This window comes from Sturnira hondurensis, unplaced genomic scaffold (genome assembly GCF_014824575.4).
Source record: "Sturnira hondurensis isolate 20B ecotype Veracruz unplaced genomic scaffold, ASM1482457v3 Scaffold0020903, whole genome shotgun sequence".
In the NCBI taxonomy this organism is placed as follows: domain Eukaryota; kingdom Metazoa; phylum Chordata; class Mammalia; order Chiroptera; family Phyllostomidae; genus Sturnira; species Sturnira hondurensis.
This window is the reverse complement of record NW_028093534.1, coordinates 2416631-2435008: the sequence shown is the minus strand read 5'-3', so window position 1 is coordinate 2435008 and position 18378 is coordinate 2416631. Positions and strand designations below refer to the sequence as shown.

The 18378-nt window shown below is 44.9% G+C and overlaps 1 protein-coding gene across 9 annotated transcripts in view; it reads left to right on the top strand.

Annotated features, from left to right (window-relative positions):
* SPATS2 (spermatogenesis associated serine rich 2) overlaps positions 1–12001 on the top strand; it is a 115452-nt gene extending 103451 nt beyond the window's left edge. For all 9 annotated transcript variants that reach the window (XM_037030943.1, XM_037030941.1, XM_037030939.1 and 6 more), the window contains 4 exons: positions 2586–2695; positions 7712–7814; positions 9519–9733; positions 10797–12001. In XM_037030943.1, the coding sequence (XP_036886838.1) occupies positions 2586–2695; positions 7712–7814; positions 9519–9733; positions 10797–11093 (725 nt within the window). In that variant the 3' untranslated portion in view covers positions 11094–12001. The remainder of the gene's footprint in view (positions 1–2585; positions 2696–7711; positions 7815–9518; positions 9734–10796) is intronic.
* The last annotated feature ends 6377 nt before the right edge of the window (positions 12002–18378 follow it).

Genomic DNA, 18378 nt, shown 5'->3' with positions numbered 1-18378 from the left:
TTGGACTGAGCAGAGGCCATTGTCCCTTTTTTGAGTCCTCCTCCTGCAGAAAAACAGAGCCCACAGGCTGGTGCCATGTCTGAGACTCCATCAACCTGGCTAACACTGTTTGACCTGCCAAGGAGATCCCGGGAGACCCTGCCCTACCCAACTTTGGGTTGGGCCAGGTCCCAAGTAGTGGGTGTGTGAGAGGCAACCACACATTGATGTCTTCCTCCATTTCTCCTACCTTTCCTCTCTGTCTATAAATAAATAAATAAAATCTTTTAAAAAACCCTTAAAAGCAGCTTGGGTCTATCCAAGCTGCTTTTCCATTTGAATGGCTGTCCTGGACTCCTAAATCCTATCAAACAAGCAACAGCTGGCTTCAGTGAGCCCCAGGCCTGGCACTAGCAGTAGCCATCCTAGATTCACAGCTTGGCATTGCCTGGGAATTTCCAAGCCTAGCACAAGTAGCAGCCATCTCAGATTGCTGTATAGCTCATATGTTGTAGCCCCAGGCAAAACACAGGTGGGGGCTGACCTTGACCTGTATCACCCAGGAAAACTCAGAGCCTGTGTACCCAGTGGACAGCTAAAACTATATCAGAGCACCACCACCCTGCCCTCGTATAGCTGATCCACCATGGAGGACAGAGATTGATGGGAAGTTGTCACAGCCAGTCCTTACAGCTGACTGGCCTGGGTAAATCCCTCCTGTTGACCTGCCAACAGCAACCAAGGCTCGACTACAACAGGAGGATATACTGAGCCCACACAAAGGGGGCACCTCAAGTATCCAGCTTGGGTGATAGGGGAGGCTGTGCCACTGAACCCTACAAGACATCTAGGCCACGCTACCAAGGCACAGAGCAAAAGCAGCTCTACCTAATACATAGAAACAAACACAGGGAGGCTGCCAAAATGAGGAGGCAAAGAAATATGGCCCAAATGAAAGGAAAGATCAAACCCCCCCCCCAAAAGAACTAGATTAAATGGAGATGAGCAATCTATCAGATGCAGAGGTCAAAAAACTGGTTATAAAGATGCTCAGGGAACTTAGTGAGGACCTCAGAGCAGCACAAAAAAGATCCAGTCAGAAACAAAGGATACACTAATTGAAATAAGGAACAATTTACTAGGGAAACAACAGTAGAGTAGATGAAGCTGAGAATCAAATCAATGATTTGGAACATAAGGAAGCAAAAACGCATAAGAACAAGAAGAAAAAACAATCTGAAAATATGAGGTTAATATAAGCAGCCTCTGGGACTACTATAAGGGGTCCAACATTCACACCATAGAGGTGCCAGAAGGAGAAAAGCAAGAGTAATAAATTGGAAATTTATTTGGAAAAATAATGAAAGAAAACTTCACTAATTTAGTGGAGGAAATAGACATGCAAGTCCAGGAAGCACAGGAGTCCCAAACCGGATGGATGCAGAGACCCTTTCCAAGACACATCATAATTAAAATGCCAAAGGTTAAAGAGAGAGAGAATTTTTTTTAAAAGATTTTCTGTAGCCCTGGCTGGCATAGCTCAGTGGATTGAGCACAGGCCTGCGAACTAGAGGATCGCGGTTCGATTCCCAGTCAGGGCACATGCCTGGGTTGCAGACCAGTTCCCAGCAGGGGACTCATGAGAGGCAACCATACATTGATATTTCTCTCCCTCTCTCCTTCCCTTCCCCTCTAAAGATAAATAAAAAAAATCTTTTAAAAAAAGATTTTCTTTATTTTTAGAGAGAGGAGGAGAAAGAGAGGGAGAAAAACATTGATGTGTGAGAGATACATTTATTGGTTGCTTCTCATATGCCGCCCACTAGGGACCTGGGCTGCAACCCAGGCATGTGCCCTGACTGGGAATTGAACCAGCAACCTTTTGGTTCACATGCAGGGCACCAATACACCGAGTTACACCAGCCAAGGCAGAAGATGCTTAACAGACTGTGAACGACCTAAATATTCATCATTAGAGAGCTTGGTAAATAATTGTGGTATATCCATATAGTTGAATACTAAGAGGCTGTTAAACAGTGATGGAGAGCCAATGTATTAATAAGGATTGGATTTCAAGATATATTAAGTAAAAATAGCTAAAGTAAAGGAGGGACCATGCATATGATACACACCCACATGTGAGGAGAGGGAAAAGGAGAGAAGTATATATTATATATGCATAGAATATATTTGGAAGTATACTTAAGAGATTAATAGTGGTTTCCTCTGGGGAGGGGACCATAAAGTCAGAAATAGGAAGGACACTTTTACTTTTCATTCATGTTTATTTATTCTAGGTAATTATTTTTTACCACTGTGCATGTTTTGTTTTATGTGCTGCTTGATAAAACAGATTATTTGCCAGGAAGAGGAAAAAGGGAAATGACAAATGATTTCTGCATCTTTATGATTTCACAAAGTGTTTACCTTTAACTGCCTTCAGAGTCCCTCAAGAAAGCAGAAGCCGGACCTTCGGTGTTTCCATTTTCTGGGTGGCTGGGCAGCTAAGCCCCTGGCTGTCCCACACATCCTGTAAGGCCTGTACTTCCAGTTCTCCTTTATTCTGTTGAGCAGATCACAAGAGTTTTACTACCTTTTCCTTACAGTGGAAATTTTGCTCAGCCGACAAAAGAAAGCTGAACTTCTGAAGAAGATGACTGATGTGGCTGTTCGAATGTCAGAGGAACAGTTGGTTGAGCTCAGAGCTGATATCAAGGTAAAATTTCCTTTCCTTTCTTCCTTTCTTCTTGTCCTTGGGGGCTAACCTAGCAAATCTCCATAATTCATCGCCATAGCTTAATATGTTGAACTGATCTTCCTTTCAAAGCCTGACCCTCCTGCAGCTTCCATTTCTCTGTTAGTGGTACCGTCGTCTATCCAGTTGTCCAAGCTGGAAACCTTAGAGAATGTCTTTCCTACATGAAATCTATCAGCAGGCCTTGTCCACTTGGATTCCTTCTGAATCTCACATTTGACCTTTTCACCCCACCACCGTTCTTGACCCAATCACTGTTCTCTCCTTCATGGACTTCTGTAATAGCCCCTTAACTGATCGCAACCACCCTCCTTGTCACTGCCCCACCCTCTCGTCCCTCCAAATCTGTTCCTCACAGGAAACTTTCCCTTGCTTTTAGAATAAAGACTATAACCGTTAGTGTGGGCAGTAGGGCTCTGCATGGTCTGGCCCTGCCACCATCCTCATTTCATACCATGCCCCCTTGTTCTCAGCTCCAGCTGTATTAACTTTTCCTTTCCACGGACATGTCCTGCTCCCTCCTGCTAGAGGGCTGCTGCACAGGCTGCCCTACCTGTGTCCAAAATACTCTTCCCTCCCTGCCACTCCCAGCACACACAGTCAGTCTCTCATGACCTACTCATCCTGCCTGATTTTCCTGTCATATCCCCGTATTTTGCACCTTCATATACATTTGATTAACTTGTCACTCCCAGCTGATTGTGAACTTCTCATGGCAGGAACTGCTGTCTCTCCCATGCCTAGCATAGTACCTTGGCACATAATAGGTATTCAGTAGGTATTTTAAACGTTAGTTGGTCAATTCTGGTTTTATAGAGAAAAATTAATAATTTGAGATGTTGGTTATTTTATAATCTATTTGTAATGGTTCCTTGTGTTTAACACTCATACATTTTATTTTACTTTTTAACTTTATTTTTCAATTATAGTTGACATTCAGTATTATTTTACATTAATTTCAGGTGTACAGCGTAGTGGTGGGCAATCATGTAACTCACAAAGTGGTTCCCCTGGTATTTCAGGTACCTAGCACCATACATAGCCACTCCAGTACTATTGACATATCCCCTATGCTGTGCTTTACGTCCTCGTGACTATTTTGTGACAATCAATTTGTACTTCTTAGGCCCTTCACCTTTTCCACTGAGTCTCCCAACCCTTCTCCCCTCTAACAACCATCAGTTTGTTCTCTGGGTCTATGAGTCTTTCTGTTGTGTGTGTTCATTTATTCTGTTCTTTAGATTTTTCACATAAGTGAAGTCATATGGTGTTTGTCTTTCTCTGTCTCACTTACTTCACTTAGCATAATACCCTCTGGGTCCATCCATGCTGTCACTAATGGCAAGATTTCATTCTTTTTACGGCCAAGTAATATTCCATTGTATGTATGTACCACAACGTTTTTATCCAGTTGTCTGTTGATGGGCATATGGACTGCTTTCATGTCTTGGTTATTGTAAATAATGCTGCAGTGAACATGGAGGTGCTTGTATCTATTCAAATTAGTGTTTTGAGTTACTTTGGATATACACCCAGAAGTAGAATTGCTGGGTCATAAGGCAGTTCCATTTTTAATTTTTTGAGGAACCTCCACAGTGTTTCCTATAGTGGCTGCTCTAATCTGCATTCCTACCAGCACTGCATGAGGGTTCCCTTTGCTCCACATCTTTGGCCAGCAGTTGTTGTTTGTTGATTTATTGATGGTAGCCATCTTGACAGGTATGAAGTGATACCTCATCGTGGTTTTAATTTACATTCTCTGATGATTGGTGACATTGAGCATCTTTTCATTTGTCTATTGGCCATGTGTATGTCCTTTTTGGAGAAGTGCCTTTCAGTTCCTCTACCCATTTTTTAATCTAAGTGTTTGGTTTTTGGGTGTTGAGTTGTCTGATTTCTTTGTAAATTTTGGAAATTAACCCCCATCAGATGTATCATTGGTGAAAATATTTTCCCATTCAGTAGGTTGTCTTTTCATTTTGTTGATGGTTTCCTTTGCTGTGCAAAACCTGTTTAGTTTAAAGTAGTCCCATTTGTTTATTTTTCTTTTGTTTCCCTTGCCCAAGATGATATATCAAAAAATACTGCTATGAGAAATGTCAGCAAGTTGACTGCCTATGTTTCCTTGTAGGATTTGTATGGTTTTGAGTCTTACATTTAAGTCTTTAACCCATTTGGGGTTTATTCTTATTTATGATGTAAGAAGGTGGTCTAGTTTCATATATTTGCATGTATGATTCCAATTTTCCCAGCACCATTTATTGAAGATTATCTATATCCTATTGTACATTGTTGCCTCCTTTGTCAAATATTAATTGACCACAAAGGTGTAGGTTTGTCTCTGGGCTTTCTCTTCTGTTCCATTGGCCTCTGTGTCTTATTTGATGCCAGTTCCATGCCATTTTGATGACTGTAGATGGCCTTGTGGTACAGTTTGATATCAGGTAGTGCGCGATACCCCCAACTTTGTTTTTCTTTCTCAAGATTGCTGTGACTACTGGGGTCTGTTGTGGATCCGTATAAATTTTTGGATTTTTTGTTTTAGTTCTATAAAATGCCTTTGGTATTTTGATGGGAATTCTTTTGAATCGATAGATTGTTTTGGTAGTATGGACATTTTAGCAATGTTAGTCCTTCCTGTCCATGAACACGGGTGTGCTTCTGGTTATAAGGTGGGGCAAAAATACGTTTGCAGCTGTGAGTAGGCAAAACACAATTTATTCTTATTTATTTATTAACTATTGTATTATTTCCCATACAAACCACTGTAAACCTACTTTTGTCCCATCCTGTGTTGTATTTTTTTCCATTTCTTTCTAAAGTGTCTTATAATTTTCTAAGTACAGGTTTTTTATCTCCTTGGTTAAATTTATTCCTAGGCATTTTTTTATGCAGCTATAAGTGGGATTGTTTTCTTAGTTTTCCTTTCTGATAGTTCATTATTAGCAACTGATTTCTGAATATTTATTTTGTACCTGCTACTTTACTGAATTCATTTATCACTTCTAGTAGTTTTTTGGTAGAATCTTTAGGGTTCTCTAACACTCATGCATTTTAAATTCTTAGCTAAAGAACAATGTTTCTGAGACTAAGCATGGGAACCCAAGAGAGGTTGGGATATTCATTGGTAGTTGTAGACACTGGTATTCTAAATGGTTGGCATGGCTCACTGGTATACACCGTGAACTGTCTGAACATGGGCAGTTGGTGTTCCCCACCCCTGCTCCTCTGTTCTCGCTGAACACTGGAGATTTAGTGCCGTATTTAAGAGGAGTAGTCGCTGCAGAAATGTTATAGCAGCCTTTGTGAAATGAAAACATAGCTGGAGGATCACCTAAGCCTACAGGTGTCCTTGGTCGTCATTCTGACCCAGTGTTTCATGCAAACCCTCGGTCATGGTGTTGTTCTCACTTCTTCCCCTTCGACTCTGTTGGAGTGAAATAGCCAAACAATGCAAATTTTAAGTTACCATTTTCTGATTAACTAAAATTTTATTATGTAAAATTTTAGATTTTATTTCTTTTTAGGGAGAGAGGAAGGGAGGGAGAAAGAGATGGAGAAAAATGACAGTGGTTGCCTCTCACACGTGCTCAACCGGAGCCCAACCGGGCCCACAACCCAGGCACGTGCCCTAATGGGGAATCAAACCGGCAACACTCAACAAACTGAGCCACACTGCTCAGCACTATATCACTAAATTTTTTAGAAAGTCTTCACACTGATGCAAATCAGTCTCATTCAACTATCTGGGAGAAGTTGGAAATCCCTTTGGAATTAGATGGGAATTCTGGCTCTCACACTCTTCATCTGTTCTCCTTCCCACGTGGTTGAAAAGCTGCTAGAAATATTTCTGCAGGCTGACTAAGGATCTGTTTCTCTCCACATTTGCAGTGAGTGTACTGAAGCGGGTGCTATGCAATTTAAATGTCTTATTTCCAGATAATTTTATTTCCATCATTCCTGTTATGTTTTTGGCTCAACCAACTCTAAAATTTGTCTCAGACTTAATCTCATACTGATAGGACATTTCTGAAGGCTTTGTCACAGGTTTGTGTGCTTTCCTAGGCCACAGTATACTCTGACACCTTAGGGCTTCGAGAGCCAGAGGTAATTTTTTTATTTCTTCTTTCCCTTTCACTGCTTCTCAAGGGTTCTGCTGCGTTCACTTCTGCCCCTTGAGAATCCAAAGTGGAGCTAGACCACCGCCAGTCAGAGGACTGCTCTGCAGGGTTCAGTTCTTTTTCTAAATTATACCTAGAAGAATTACAACTTTTCATCTCCTTCTCATCTGAAAAAGAAAAATGATTCCAGGCTACCTTAGAAATTGTTTATTGAAATAGATTCCCAGAAACACTTTATTTCTAGTGTATATTTAGTCCCACAATTTCTGTAGTATAGTTTTTGACCTAAGGGGTTCTTCTCAGTTCAGTTGGCTTAAAAGGATTAAATTATTTGCGGCATAAATTTCTTATTTGTAAAGTTGACTTTTCACATGAACGACTTTCCATCTTAAGAAGTTTCTATTTCAAGGACCTAAAAGTCCTGCTTTATAAAGAGGTGAGGTGGGTTTACTAAGGAAGTTTCCATCTATTTAAATGTTGTAACTTATGAGCGTTTTGCTGCAGCCTCTGCTTTTGTACAAAATGGAACAATGTAGAGAGTAGCCCACAGGGGAAAGGTGGCCCTCTGCTGTAAATTCCTTCTCCTTTCTCTGCAGTTTCTCTTGATTGTACTTAGTGGGCTTTGACTATCATAGTGTTTTATAAAGCTCTCAAATAGACTTATATTTGGGTCTTGACGAAAATGACTGAATTTTTGTCAGTCACCCAGCATGGGTAATATTGTGGTCATTGAGCAAACTCTGAAGCAGTAAAAAGAATTCAGTTGAAAATAACTGTTTCATCCTTACTTAGCAAGCTGGGGATTCCATGTACACTGTTTGTCTTACCCGGAGGCTGTTCTTTGCCCTTTCTCCAGCACTTTGTTAGTGAACGTAAATATGACGAGGATCTGGGACGAGTCGCCCGGTTCACCTGTGATGTAGAGACCCTAAAGAAGAACATCGATTCATTCGGACAAGGTGAGAGAGTGAGAGATTCAGGGCACTGGAGATGGCCATGAGAAGACCACACTCTACTAATTAGACACTTGGGAGCGCTGATTCTTTAGTGCCCCTATTGTTTTTGTTTCTTTACTTGTTTTTTTTTTTAAGATTTTATTTATTTATCTTTAGAAGGAAAGGGAAGGAGAGAGGGAGAGAAATATCAATGTATGTTTGCCTCTCGTGAGTCCCCTGCTGGGAACTGGCCTGCAACCCAGGCATGTGCCCTGACTGGGAATCAAACCTCGATCGTCTGGTTTGCAGGCCTGCGCTCAATCCACTGAGCTACACCAGCCAGGGCTGTTTGCTTGTTTTTATGGAAAGTGGCTCTGAGATGTTTAAGAAGTCAGTGGATGCAGTTACTTTGAGCCCTGAGGATGGGCTCCCTTAATGTGCGATAAGATGTTTTTCATCCATCCATTCATTCTGTGTTGTGCTGAGAGGTGTATGATACGTAGTGTAAACAGCACAGAGCTCTGGATTCAGACCAAGTTTGAATCCTGCCTCCATACTGACCTTTTGCAACCTCGTTTTACTCCTCTCCAAAATAGATGTAACGGTACCTATGTTGCCTGGTACATAATAGGTACTTAAACAATACCTTAAACAAAGGGGCGGAGCCTCTAGGTTGACAGTGCGTGTGACACCAACCTTAAGCTCAGCAACTTCCTTCTTCCCATCTCAGCGTGAGAGTGAAATGTCGGATCCAGGGCAGCGGTTTCAAACTCAACATTAGTCCAGGCTTAACGCCAAGAAAAAAATCTAGTGGGCAGTATTAAACCATTGAATTTGGACAATATTCTAGTTGGAAATGTTAATATTTTTTCAGCTTGATTGGTATTTTGAATTTGAGATTATTTTTGTGAAAGAACCCTGGGAAAATACATGTTTGTTGTAAACTAGTTCTCTTCATATTAACTGATCTTCATTTTTTTTATGTTATGCATCATTCAAATTTTTAAAAAAGGATTTAGCTCTTCTCCTTCCTCTTTCTTTGCAAAGTCTGTACTTTAGAGCAGGGGTCCCAGCCCCCTGGGCCATGGACCCTTGATGGTCTGCAGCCTGTTAGGAACCAGGTGCTGACCTGAGCTCCGCCTCCTGTCTCTACCCTGCACCCCGCCCCCACCCCCCACAGCAGGAAGTGAGTGTGGGTGAGAGGGTGAGTCTGAGCTCCACCTCACTGTCCCCTGTGCCCAAACTTGCCTGAGCTCTGCCTGCTGCCCCCCCACCATTCACCTCCCGCCTGGAAAAATTGTCTTCCGCCAAACCTGTCCCTGGTGCTGAAACGGTCAGGCCCGCTGCATTAGTGTTCTCACATAGGGAACTAAACATATGGCTTATATTATTATTCCCAGGCTTAGTCAACTGCCAGAGCTAGAGCCAGTTTAGACAGTAGGAAGTGTCGGCAAGTCCTTAGTGTGGGGGGGGGGGGCACTCTGCTCTGAAACTGCTGCCCCGCCTCTGTGAGTTCCTTTACAGTGCACTGGGGATTTGGAGGGGGTAGGGGGAGAGGGCAGAGGGGAGATTTCCTTTTTGTTACCCTTTTTATAAGATTTTCTTTACAACTACTCAACTAGGCAGTTCTTTATCTTAAATTGTTCATTATGAAATGCGCAAATAGAGAACCTTACCCTTCATGCTTTTCCATCATATGACCACATGTTTCTTGTACTTCTGTTTCAGTGTCCCATCCAAAGAATAGCTATTCAACCAGGTCCCGATGTGGCTCAGTCGCATCTGTGTCCTTGAGTAGCCTGTGTGATGCCTCTGCTGCTTCCTCCTCCACCTGTGCCTCCGCTCCCAGCCTTACGAGTGCCAACAAGAAACACTCGGCACTGGGAGAGGCCCCTGCGGGCACAATGCACGGCAGCGGCCCGCCCTGTCAGCCTCATCGAGAGGTAACCTGGCTTCTACACCGAGCTGGTTAGGAGGAAAGCTGCCAGATTGTGACAGTTTAAATGCTGACAGCTCTCAGTCAGCATTGATCTTTCTCTCCTTTATTCCCATTCCACATCTATTTTGAATCCCTCCAGCCCGAGTTAGTTCCAGAGGAAGCATTTGGTATGTACGTTCCAAGCCACCAGCCAGTTTAGATTTCCTGTTTTCAAGACGGCTTGACTTTCTGATGCTGGCAGAGATCCTAGCTGTCATAGGTAGTATCGCCTGGTAACCAGTCACACTGGGAGTCCTGTGCCCGTCTTGAGGTGGATGAGCACCACAGTGGCAGGCTCACCAGAGTGAAGCAGCAGCTCCTCAGGAGCACAGCACAGAATACGTCAGGGAGCGAGAGAGCGAGCCCGGTGCAGTGGAGAGTGAACACCAGAAGGCTGGAGCACAATCCATAGTTTCTTTTCCTTGACTTGAAGAAGATACACAAGCACAGTTCAAGGCAGTGCTGGCAGCAGTTCTTCAGAACTGTTACCACGTTGGAATTGGAAGACAGGAATAAAATCCCCTGCCATAAGCTTTCTGGGCTGTAGTGTAAAAATGTACTACATGTCACAGCAGCATGATTGGATCTGTGGTTCATGATATATAGCAAAGATCATAACGATGTTTACTTTATTATATAACAAATGTTCGTCATCTGTACAAATTGCTTTTTATCTGCAAAGTTCAGACACGTGATAAGATACCTACCCAACTGAGTGCTTGTAACAACTCAAAGAATATTCTTTGTTTCTTCTTTAGCTCCTGCCCAGCTAAAGAAAAGTGAATCCTCTTCAGTGGGGAAGAGCCAAGGGGTGAAAGGCAGGGGAAAAAACAGTGAATGATTTGTTATTTCTAATGTAGTGGCCAGGCTGAAGTAAGTGGTGGGCAGAATTCTGTGAGTCTTCAGAGGTAACTGAGTCCCAAACAAGGAACACTACAGTTGTGCTCTCAGAATACTGTCAGCTAGACTGGGACAGACGGAGTGCCACAGTGCAGAGTGTTTTGAACATCGTATTCTTTTATCCGTAGGTGTTGCTGGTGAACAGACGAGGAGGACAAGGCTACAGGCCACAAGGCCAAAAGTACTGTGACCCCACAAACCAAGGGCAACGTGACAGTGTGGGCCGTTACAGAAATAGCTCATGGTATTCGTCTGGCTCCAGGTATCAGAATGTGTCATCCCGGGCCCCGGGAAATGCTAGTGAACGCGGCCCGGCTCACTCTGCAGGGACCAGTGGCGCTGGAGCCAGTGTGGAACCCAGCCAGCCCAAGCCCTCGTTCAAAAGGGGCTCCCCCCCAGCGCAAACCCAGGACCTCTCATCCTGAAGCTGTGAACTCTCGAGGGAAACTCCAGTTGGCCTCTCTTGTCTATACCACACAATTCAACTTGGTAACTGGACTTGGGGGAACTTATAGTTAGATTTAATAACAAAAAGAAATTTTCGCCTATCACTTTTTATGCCATTCTGAATATATTTGGTTTCTTCTTTCCTGATTTCCCCTTTACCATTTTCGGAGGGGAAGCTGTTTTTTTCCCTTGACCTTTCCCAATGATATGGATTAGTTCTGATTGGTCCTTTCTACCAGGAATCATGGGCAACCGTTGCCAGGTTTCCCAAGGTGAAGCAGGGTTCTTCCCAGGGCACCAGGCCTTTCCGTTGCCCAAAGAGGCCTTCCTCAGCAACCCGTTCAGGCCCCTGGAGGAGACGGGTCAGAGCCAGTCCTGCTGCCTCTCCAGTCCAAGCAGAGCCACACGTGCCTGTCAGGTCCCCTCTCAACAACAGTTTCCCCAGGAGAGGCGGCAGGGGGCCGGGCCCCGCACTGAATCAGCCAGAGAAGGGGAAATGTCATTGGTGAAAAGGAAGGAACAGCAGGAAGTATTTGATAATCTTCGTCTCCTCCCAGAATATGCCCAAGACTGACACTCGGATCAGGGTTTCAGTTGCTGGCTTGGCACAGCAGCGTAACCCTCGGCTTCTCTTCCCTTAGACTGTAAACCAGTCTTTGGGAAAGTAGCATTTAATTAAAGTTAAAAGAAGGGGAAAAAATTTCTTTGTTTAATGTTTGAAGATTTTTGTTGTTGTTATTCTCTCTCTTTTCTGAATTGTATTCTTATCCTGAACCAAATTTATAGCAATGTAATTAGTGTTCATCTAAGGTGTTACCCATCAAAAACTTGCCACAGTCAGTCTTTATAGTTGCGTAAATAAAAACAACTGCATAAATAGTCCCACGTTTGTTTCCCATCAGCGAGTGATTTCATTTCACTACCTGTTTTTCTTTGGGCCTCATGGGGTAGAAGTCTCTCAGACAGCTTTAGGGCTTAAATGAGGGTATCTGATGCCTCAGTCCTCTGTCCACTGCTTAGCTTCAGAACCAAATTAAAATGTGGAAGTGGGGATGAGCCAATGCAGCCGTTCCTGTGGGAAGGATTCGCAGGACAGGGAACAGTGGCTTTCCAAAGGAGAGCTTACCAGCTGAGCAAAACCACAGCTGCCAGCAGCTCTCCCAGCAGCCAAAGGCTGCATCAGCACCCTCTCCTCCTGGCCTGCCCCTTGACAGGAGTAGTGAATGTAACGGTATAATTGAGCGCCTGCATGTAGCAGGTGGCACTGGTGCCAGACCCTCCCAGCCTACCCCACCCCCAGCATCTCTGATTTAATAACAGCCAAGCTATTTATTTCTCCAGCATTTGTTCTCCCAAGTCTGAAGCCCCGGCAGTAAGTGGCAGTGGTGCAGAACTTAGCCGCCTCAGGGCTTCCCCTGGCTCTAGATGAAGCTGAGCTGCCAGGGTTCAGGTTGGTTGAACAGATTTAGAGAGAAAGAGAGAGAGTGTGTGTGTGTTTCAGTATGAAAACAGTAGTGAAGGAGTACTGGGAAGCCATTTTCTAAAAGGCTGATCACCTCATTTTGGAGAATTTGTCCAACAGCACCATCAGCCTGCTGAGTGTCAGGAGAAAGCCTTGCTTTTCTGATTAATTGCTTACCTTACTTTATAGGAAATCCAGAGATTGAAGCAACCTTGAAGGATTATGAGGTCTATCTCTGTATCCAGGCAAAACTGTATAAACCACCCAGACAGATGGGAAACCACTGCTTGTCAGAGCTGTCTTCGAGTCAAAATTAAAATCTCTTTATAGAAAAGTATTTGAAGATGTTTTTTCTGTGACTATAAAAAGATTGAAGATTATGAAGATTTTTCTGCATTTTGTTTTTACTTATAAAAGTACTATTTAAAATATCAAATAATACAGAAATATAAAAGGATAAAGTTAAAGCTTCCATCTTCTCATTCTATTTCTCAGGGTTAGTAATGACTTAATAATTTGGTGTATACTCTTCCAGACCTTTTTCATAGCATATATGTGTATATATACATGATATATAGGTTCTTTTTTGTTTTTATAAGAAGGGATCATACTATATGTGTTCTACAATTCTTTTAATATTTATTTAGTTATGTATGTATGTATAAATCCTCACACAAGGATATGTTCATTGATTTTCGAGAGAAGAAGGGAGAGAGAGAAGCACTGATGTGAGAGAGAAACATCCATCGGTTGCCTCTTGTACGTGCCACAACCAGGGATTGAACCCCCAACCTTTTGGGGTATGGGATGATGCTCCAACCAGCTGAGCCACCTGGCCAGGGCTCTATGATTCTTTTTTTAAATCATATCTAAACCATAGTTCATTTGGGGTCTTCTGTTGTAGATATTCTCCCGAATTTGCCAATTTGACTTTCTTCAATGAAGGTAAGTTAAGTTTGTCTCAAGTTTGCATTGGTGGTCCGTTCCTTGATCCCCAGAGTAGCTCTGGGTTTCCCACGAGAAGGGAGTCTCCAAACCCTGGGCCACTTCCACAGGCTGGTCAGAGAGGTCCCACCAGATCATCATTTCTCCTTCCCTTTCCGTTGCCTCTTAGAGATCGATGTTTTGCCCTTTCTCCTTAGAGACAGGACTTCAAACTTCAGGTTCCCCAGCTTTGGCAGTTATGTGCCACTTGCAAGAAAACATTTAAATTAGCATGACTTCATTATGAACATCAGATATTTCATAGGCTGCTTACTTATGGCAATTCTTAAAATTCACTTTTTAAAAAAGCAATACAGACTAGTTTTTTTTAAAAAGGTACAAAAGAATACATTATGGACAGTAAAAAACCCTCTCCTGTCTTCTTCCGCTGATTTATTTATTTATTTTGCCACACATTTTCTAAATTCAAACATACAAATGTTTTCCTTTTTTTATATAAATGGGAATCTGTACTTCTATAAACTTGGCTTTTTATAGAAGTACTTCTATAAACTCTGGCTTTTTTCACTTGTCCTTTTTTATAACTAGTTTTGTTTTATGAAAAAAATATATAAAAATGGTTAAAAAATGTAAACAGTTCAAAAGTGTGATAAAAAATAAGCCCCATCCCACTCTGGACTCTGTGTTCCACCCAATGAGGGCACACCTGGTGAGAGGCAGTACTCTGCAAGGAAGAAACAGGCGTCCAGGTCCTGACTGCTGTGGCTCGGTTGGCTGGGTATCATCCCACAGAGCACAATGTCACTGGTTCGATCCCCAGCCATGGCACATGCCTGGGCTGTCGGTTCAGTCCCCGGCAGTGGTGCCGGCGGAGGCAACCGATCAATGTTTCTCTTACCCATGTTCTTGTTCCTCTCCTTCATTTCCCCTTTCTCTAAAAATAAATAAATAAAATCTTTTAAAAAATATTTTAAGAAAAAGGAAACAGGTGTCCAAAACAGTATGTGTGTGGATGTCACCAACTGATATAAGGAAGCTATTTGGTCACTATTTTAACCAGTTCAGAATACCAGACCATAATGCTGGTAGCCAGACCACACCTGTCAAATCCGTTAAGCTCGACTTCCAGTTGCTTTAGCCACCTAAGCACCTTTCCTTCAAACACTGAGGCACTGCTATGTGCTAGGCAAGCGCTATGCTGAGTTCTGAGGCTGAGATGAAGGGTTCTAAAGTAACTCTTGCCTCAGCCACTATGGAGGTGAAGGAAATAGAGCTCTTAGCTTTTGAACTCTTAGAAGCCAGGCCCCATGGCTAGGCAGTGTTGGAGAGTGGAAAGACCCTGGACTTTTGAGACACACACTTGGATTTTAAATCTGGCTTCACAACTTGGTAGCCATGTGAACAGCTAACCTTGGGCAAATAACATCTCTGAACCTGTTCAGGAACTGTAAAGTGGAGACGATGGCAACTACTTCGTTGCTGTGCCAGGTGTCATAGAGCAATACCTTGCATCTCAGTTGACCTATGACTGGTTGAAAAGTCACTCACCATAACTCTTCGGCTTTTTGTGTCTCCTGCCCTGTTAAAAAGCAATGGAAGGCAGCCCCGACTGGTATGGCTCAGTGGGTTGGGCGTTGCCCCACATTGCTAAGGGTTGCCAGTTCGATTCCTGGTCAGAGCACATGCCAAGGTTGCAGGTTTGGCTCCCTGTTGGGGCGTGTGTGTGGGAGGCAACCGATTAGTGTTTCTCCCTTTCTCCCTTCCTTCCCCTCTCTAAAAAACAAATCTGTTTTTAAAGTGATGACTTTCCCTACCACTGGCCATGCAGACCTTATCAAACAAAAAAATAATCCAGCCATCCTATTTCTTCTGCAGCTTCCCCCCCCCCCCCCCCCGCTGCCCCGAGTGCATATCCCCTTTTGTCTGTCTGCCATAGCTGTTAGAGAAGCGCCCCCGTCCCCAGCTGCTGAGCTGTCTGGATGGGGCAGGCCAGATGCCCATGGTGCTGACATGGGCCAACGCAGTCACCAGCGCAGCGGAGTGCAGGAGTGAAGCAGGGGGCCAGGGTTTCCCAGGGAGAGGCAGAACGTTATTTCCATGCAGGTGCAAAGGGGTTTTATTACCTATGTTGCTACTCCTTACTAAGGAGGAAACTATCTGAAGAAGACTTTTCTGGGTGAGGAAACTCACCCACCATCCCCACAACTAGCACAACTGTTCTTCAGCCCGCCCACCCGCCCCTTCACTGCCGTCAAAACAGCAGGAACAAATACCAAAACACCACCCACTCCGATTCCTCGGGGGAAAGTCAGGTCTCTTTTTTATGACTCTTCAGTGTAACCCAGTTAGGCTTTCTCTGGAACTTGATTTCAAACCAACCCATTTTCTGGTGCTGCTAGAACAGAGATTGAGATTTCTCAGACCCACTCCCTCACTGGCTCCAGGCAGGATTGTGGAGACTGCCCTCCGGCAGGAAGAGCCTACAGTCCAGGCCCAGATGGGAAGTCTGGTTGCTGTTTACAGTGGGCACTCGCTACAGGTACTGACCACTCATCGAAGTGACCACACTGTGGCCTTTCCATAGGCTGTCTACCAAAGGACAGGGCAAAGCACCCCAGCCGAGTGGCACAGTAAGATACACTCAGTTTAGTCAAATATGGGTTCAGACATGGTTCCTCCGCTACTAGCCATGAGACAGAAGACAGTTTATCTGTTAATAAAACCATGTACCTTCCAGGATTGCCTTGTTTGAAAGTTTGTTGTGGTTTTCTCACACCAGCTAGGATCGTCCACTGAAAAAAGAAAGAACTGGCTTTGTCAAGTATATGATTATCTAACCACTAGTTTGCACACCTGAACTAATACAAAGTAATACTGAATATAAACTAATTGAAAAATAAAATGTAATAATAATGCTGCAGTAAACATTGAACACAAGAAAGAAAAGGAATGGGCCCTGGCTGGTGTGTAGCTCAGTGGATTGAGTATGGGCCTGTGAACCAAAGGATCGCAGTTCAATTCCCAGTCAAAGCACATGCCTGGGTACAGGCCAGTTCCCAGCAGGGGACGCACGGGAGGCAATCATACATTGATATTTCCCTCTCTCCTTCCCCTCCCCTCTAAAGATAAATAAATAAAATCTTTAACAAAAAAAGAAAGAAAGAAAAGGAATGGCCTAACATGAGACAGTCAAAGGGCAGCCAAGTACTGGGGCCTTAAAGTATTCCAAAATGTCTTGTTTATTTTGGTGGGAAAGGGCAACCTTCACTGAGGCTTCATTCTGAGCTCATTTCTGTGGTCTTAGCACCCAAAGCCAGAGCAGGTGCCCAGGGGAACTTCTAACAACAGTGCTACCACTTAAGTTCAACAACCCTCTGAGAAAGGATCATTTCACGAGTGAAGGAGCTGATGCCCTGAGAGATTAACACCCACCCTGCCCCATCCCTGCCCAACGTTACTGACCTGGTCAGTGGGAGAATTAGAAAGGGATCCAGACTACTCCTAACTTGAAAGCCGGAGGTTTTCCCACCACCTAACACAGCCTTGGAAGCAGAGGATGGCCACGCTGGCCGAGAGACCCACCTGGGGATCTCCAGAAAGGAAGGTGGTGAGAGTAGGAAGAGGGGAGAAAGGAGGGGCCCCTGGGCTCTATTCCTCGACAGCCACCTGTTCCCACCCACAGGGCACGTGGCGACTGACTCCACCCGCGCCTGGGGATTGGGGCCTTTTTCCATCTTTTGTATCTTGAACATTTTTTCCCCTCGCTATGCTCTTCCCTTCTCTCTCTCCTTGTTCCTTTTGTAGATAATACTCCCACAGGCCTCCCACGGCCGCTCCAAAACGCAGCCTCCCGAGTTTCTTGTTGACAGTGGCTTTCAGCTATCTCGGAACAGGGCTCCCCCTCAGCCTGCCCCTGCCTGTGACACCCCACGGTGGCTGAATGAGTCAAGAGCTGGGGTTGCGGGGAGATTGCAGGGAGGGAGTCCGGGCTCTCTGCCTCCCCAGTGTTCTGTTCCCTTTTCAAACTGCGGCCCAGGACCCCGTGGAGGTGGGAGTGGAGGCGGGGAGTATCATCTGCACACTCCTCCCTCGCTGCTTTCTCCTGGGGGCAGGATTCCAGGGTTCAGAGGACTGTGGGAGGAGAATACCTCCCTCCTTTCCTCCCGAAGCACCAATTCATTTTCATGCAGGTGCCTGGCCTTTGGCCTTTCCTGCAGATGAGGGGCGCGCAGAGCGGTGGACTCTTCTTTCCGACACTGGTGATTATGAATGTGTCTCCTAGAGGGCTGGGGGGAAGCTGAGACTCCGGTCCCACAGTTTTGGAACAAATTGCTGTTTTGGCCCCAGCGGCTCCTCTGGGCGCGGGCGGCAGCCGCGCTCGCTGGCAAACCGTGGGAGGTAGGAGGAGCGGCGCTGGCAGCGCTAGGCAGGGGGCACCGACGCAGCGCGGAGAGGAGCCGGGGACAGCCGCTCGGCCGCTCCACCAGCCCGGCCCCTCCCACCCCCTCTCTGGAGGGGGAGGGTCTCTGCAGCCGCCGCACCCCACCCCTGCCAGCTCACCCTCCAGCTCAAAGCCCACTTCTCGAGAACTGTGGTGGGGCGGGAAGTGGAGGCTGGGTCTTTCTGACTCGCCGCTTGCCAGGACCCACGCGCGCAAGGTTGGGAAGTTCTTCCCAGCGCCTGGCGTCTACCAGTCCCCGGCGTTTGCAACCTGACCCTGTAGTGCAGCCTGGGAGCAATAGGTGACGGATAATAGAAATATAGGGACAAGACAAAGGGTATAGCCTCCCCACACCCCCGCACACATATACCCTTTCCACCCCCACGGCACACACAGGGAGCACCTGAACCCTCCT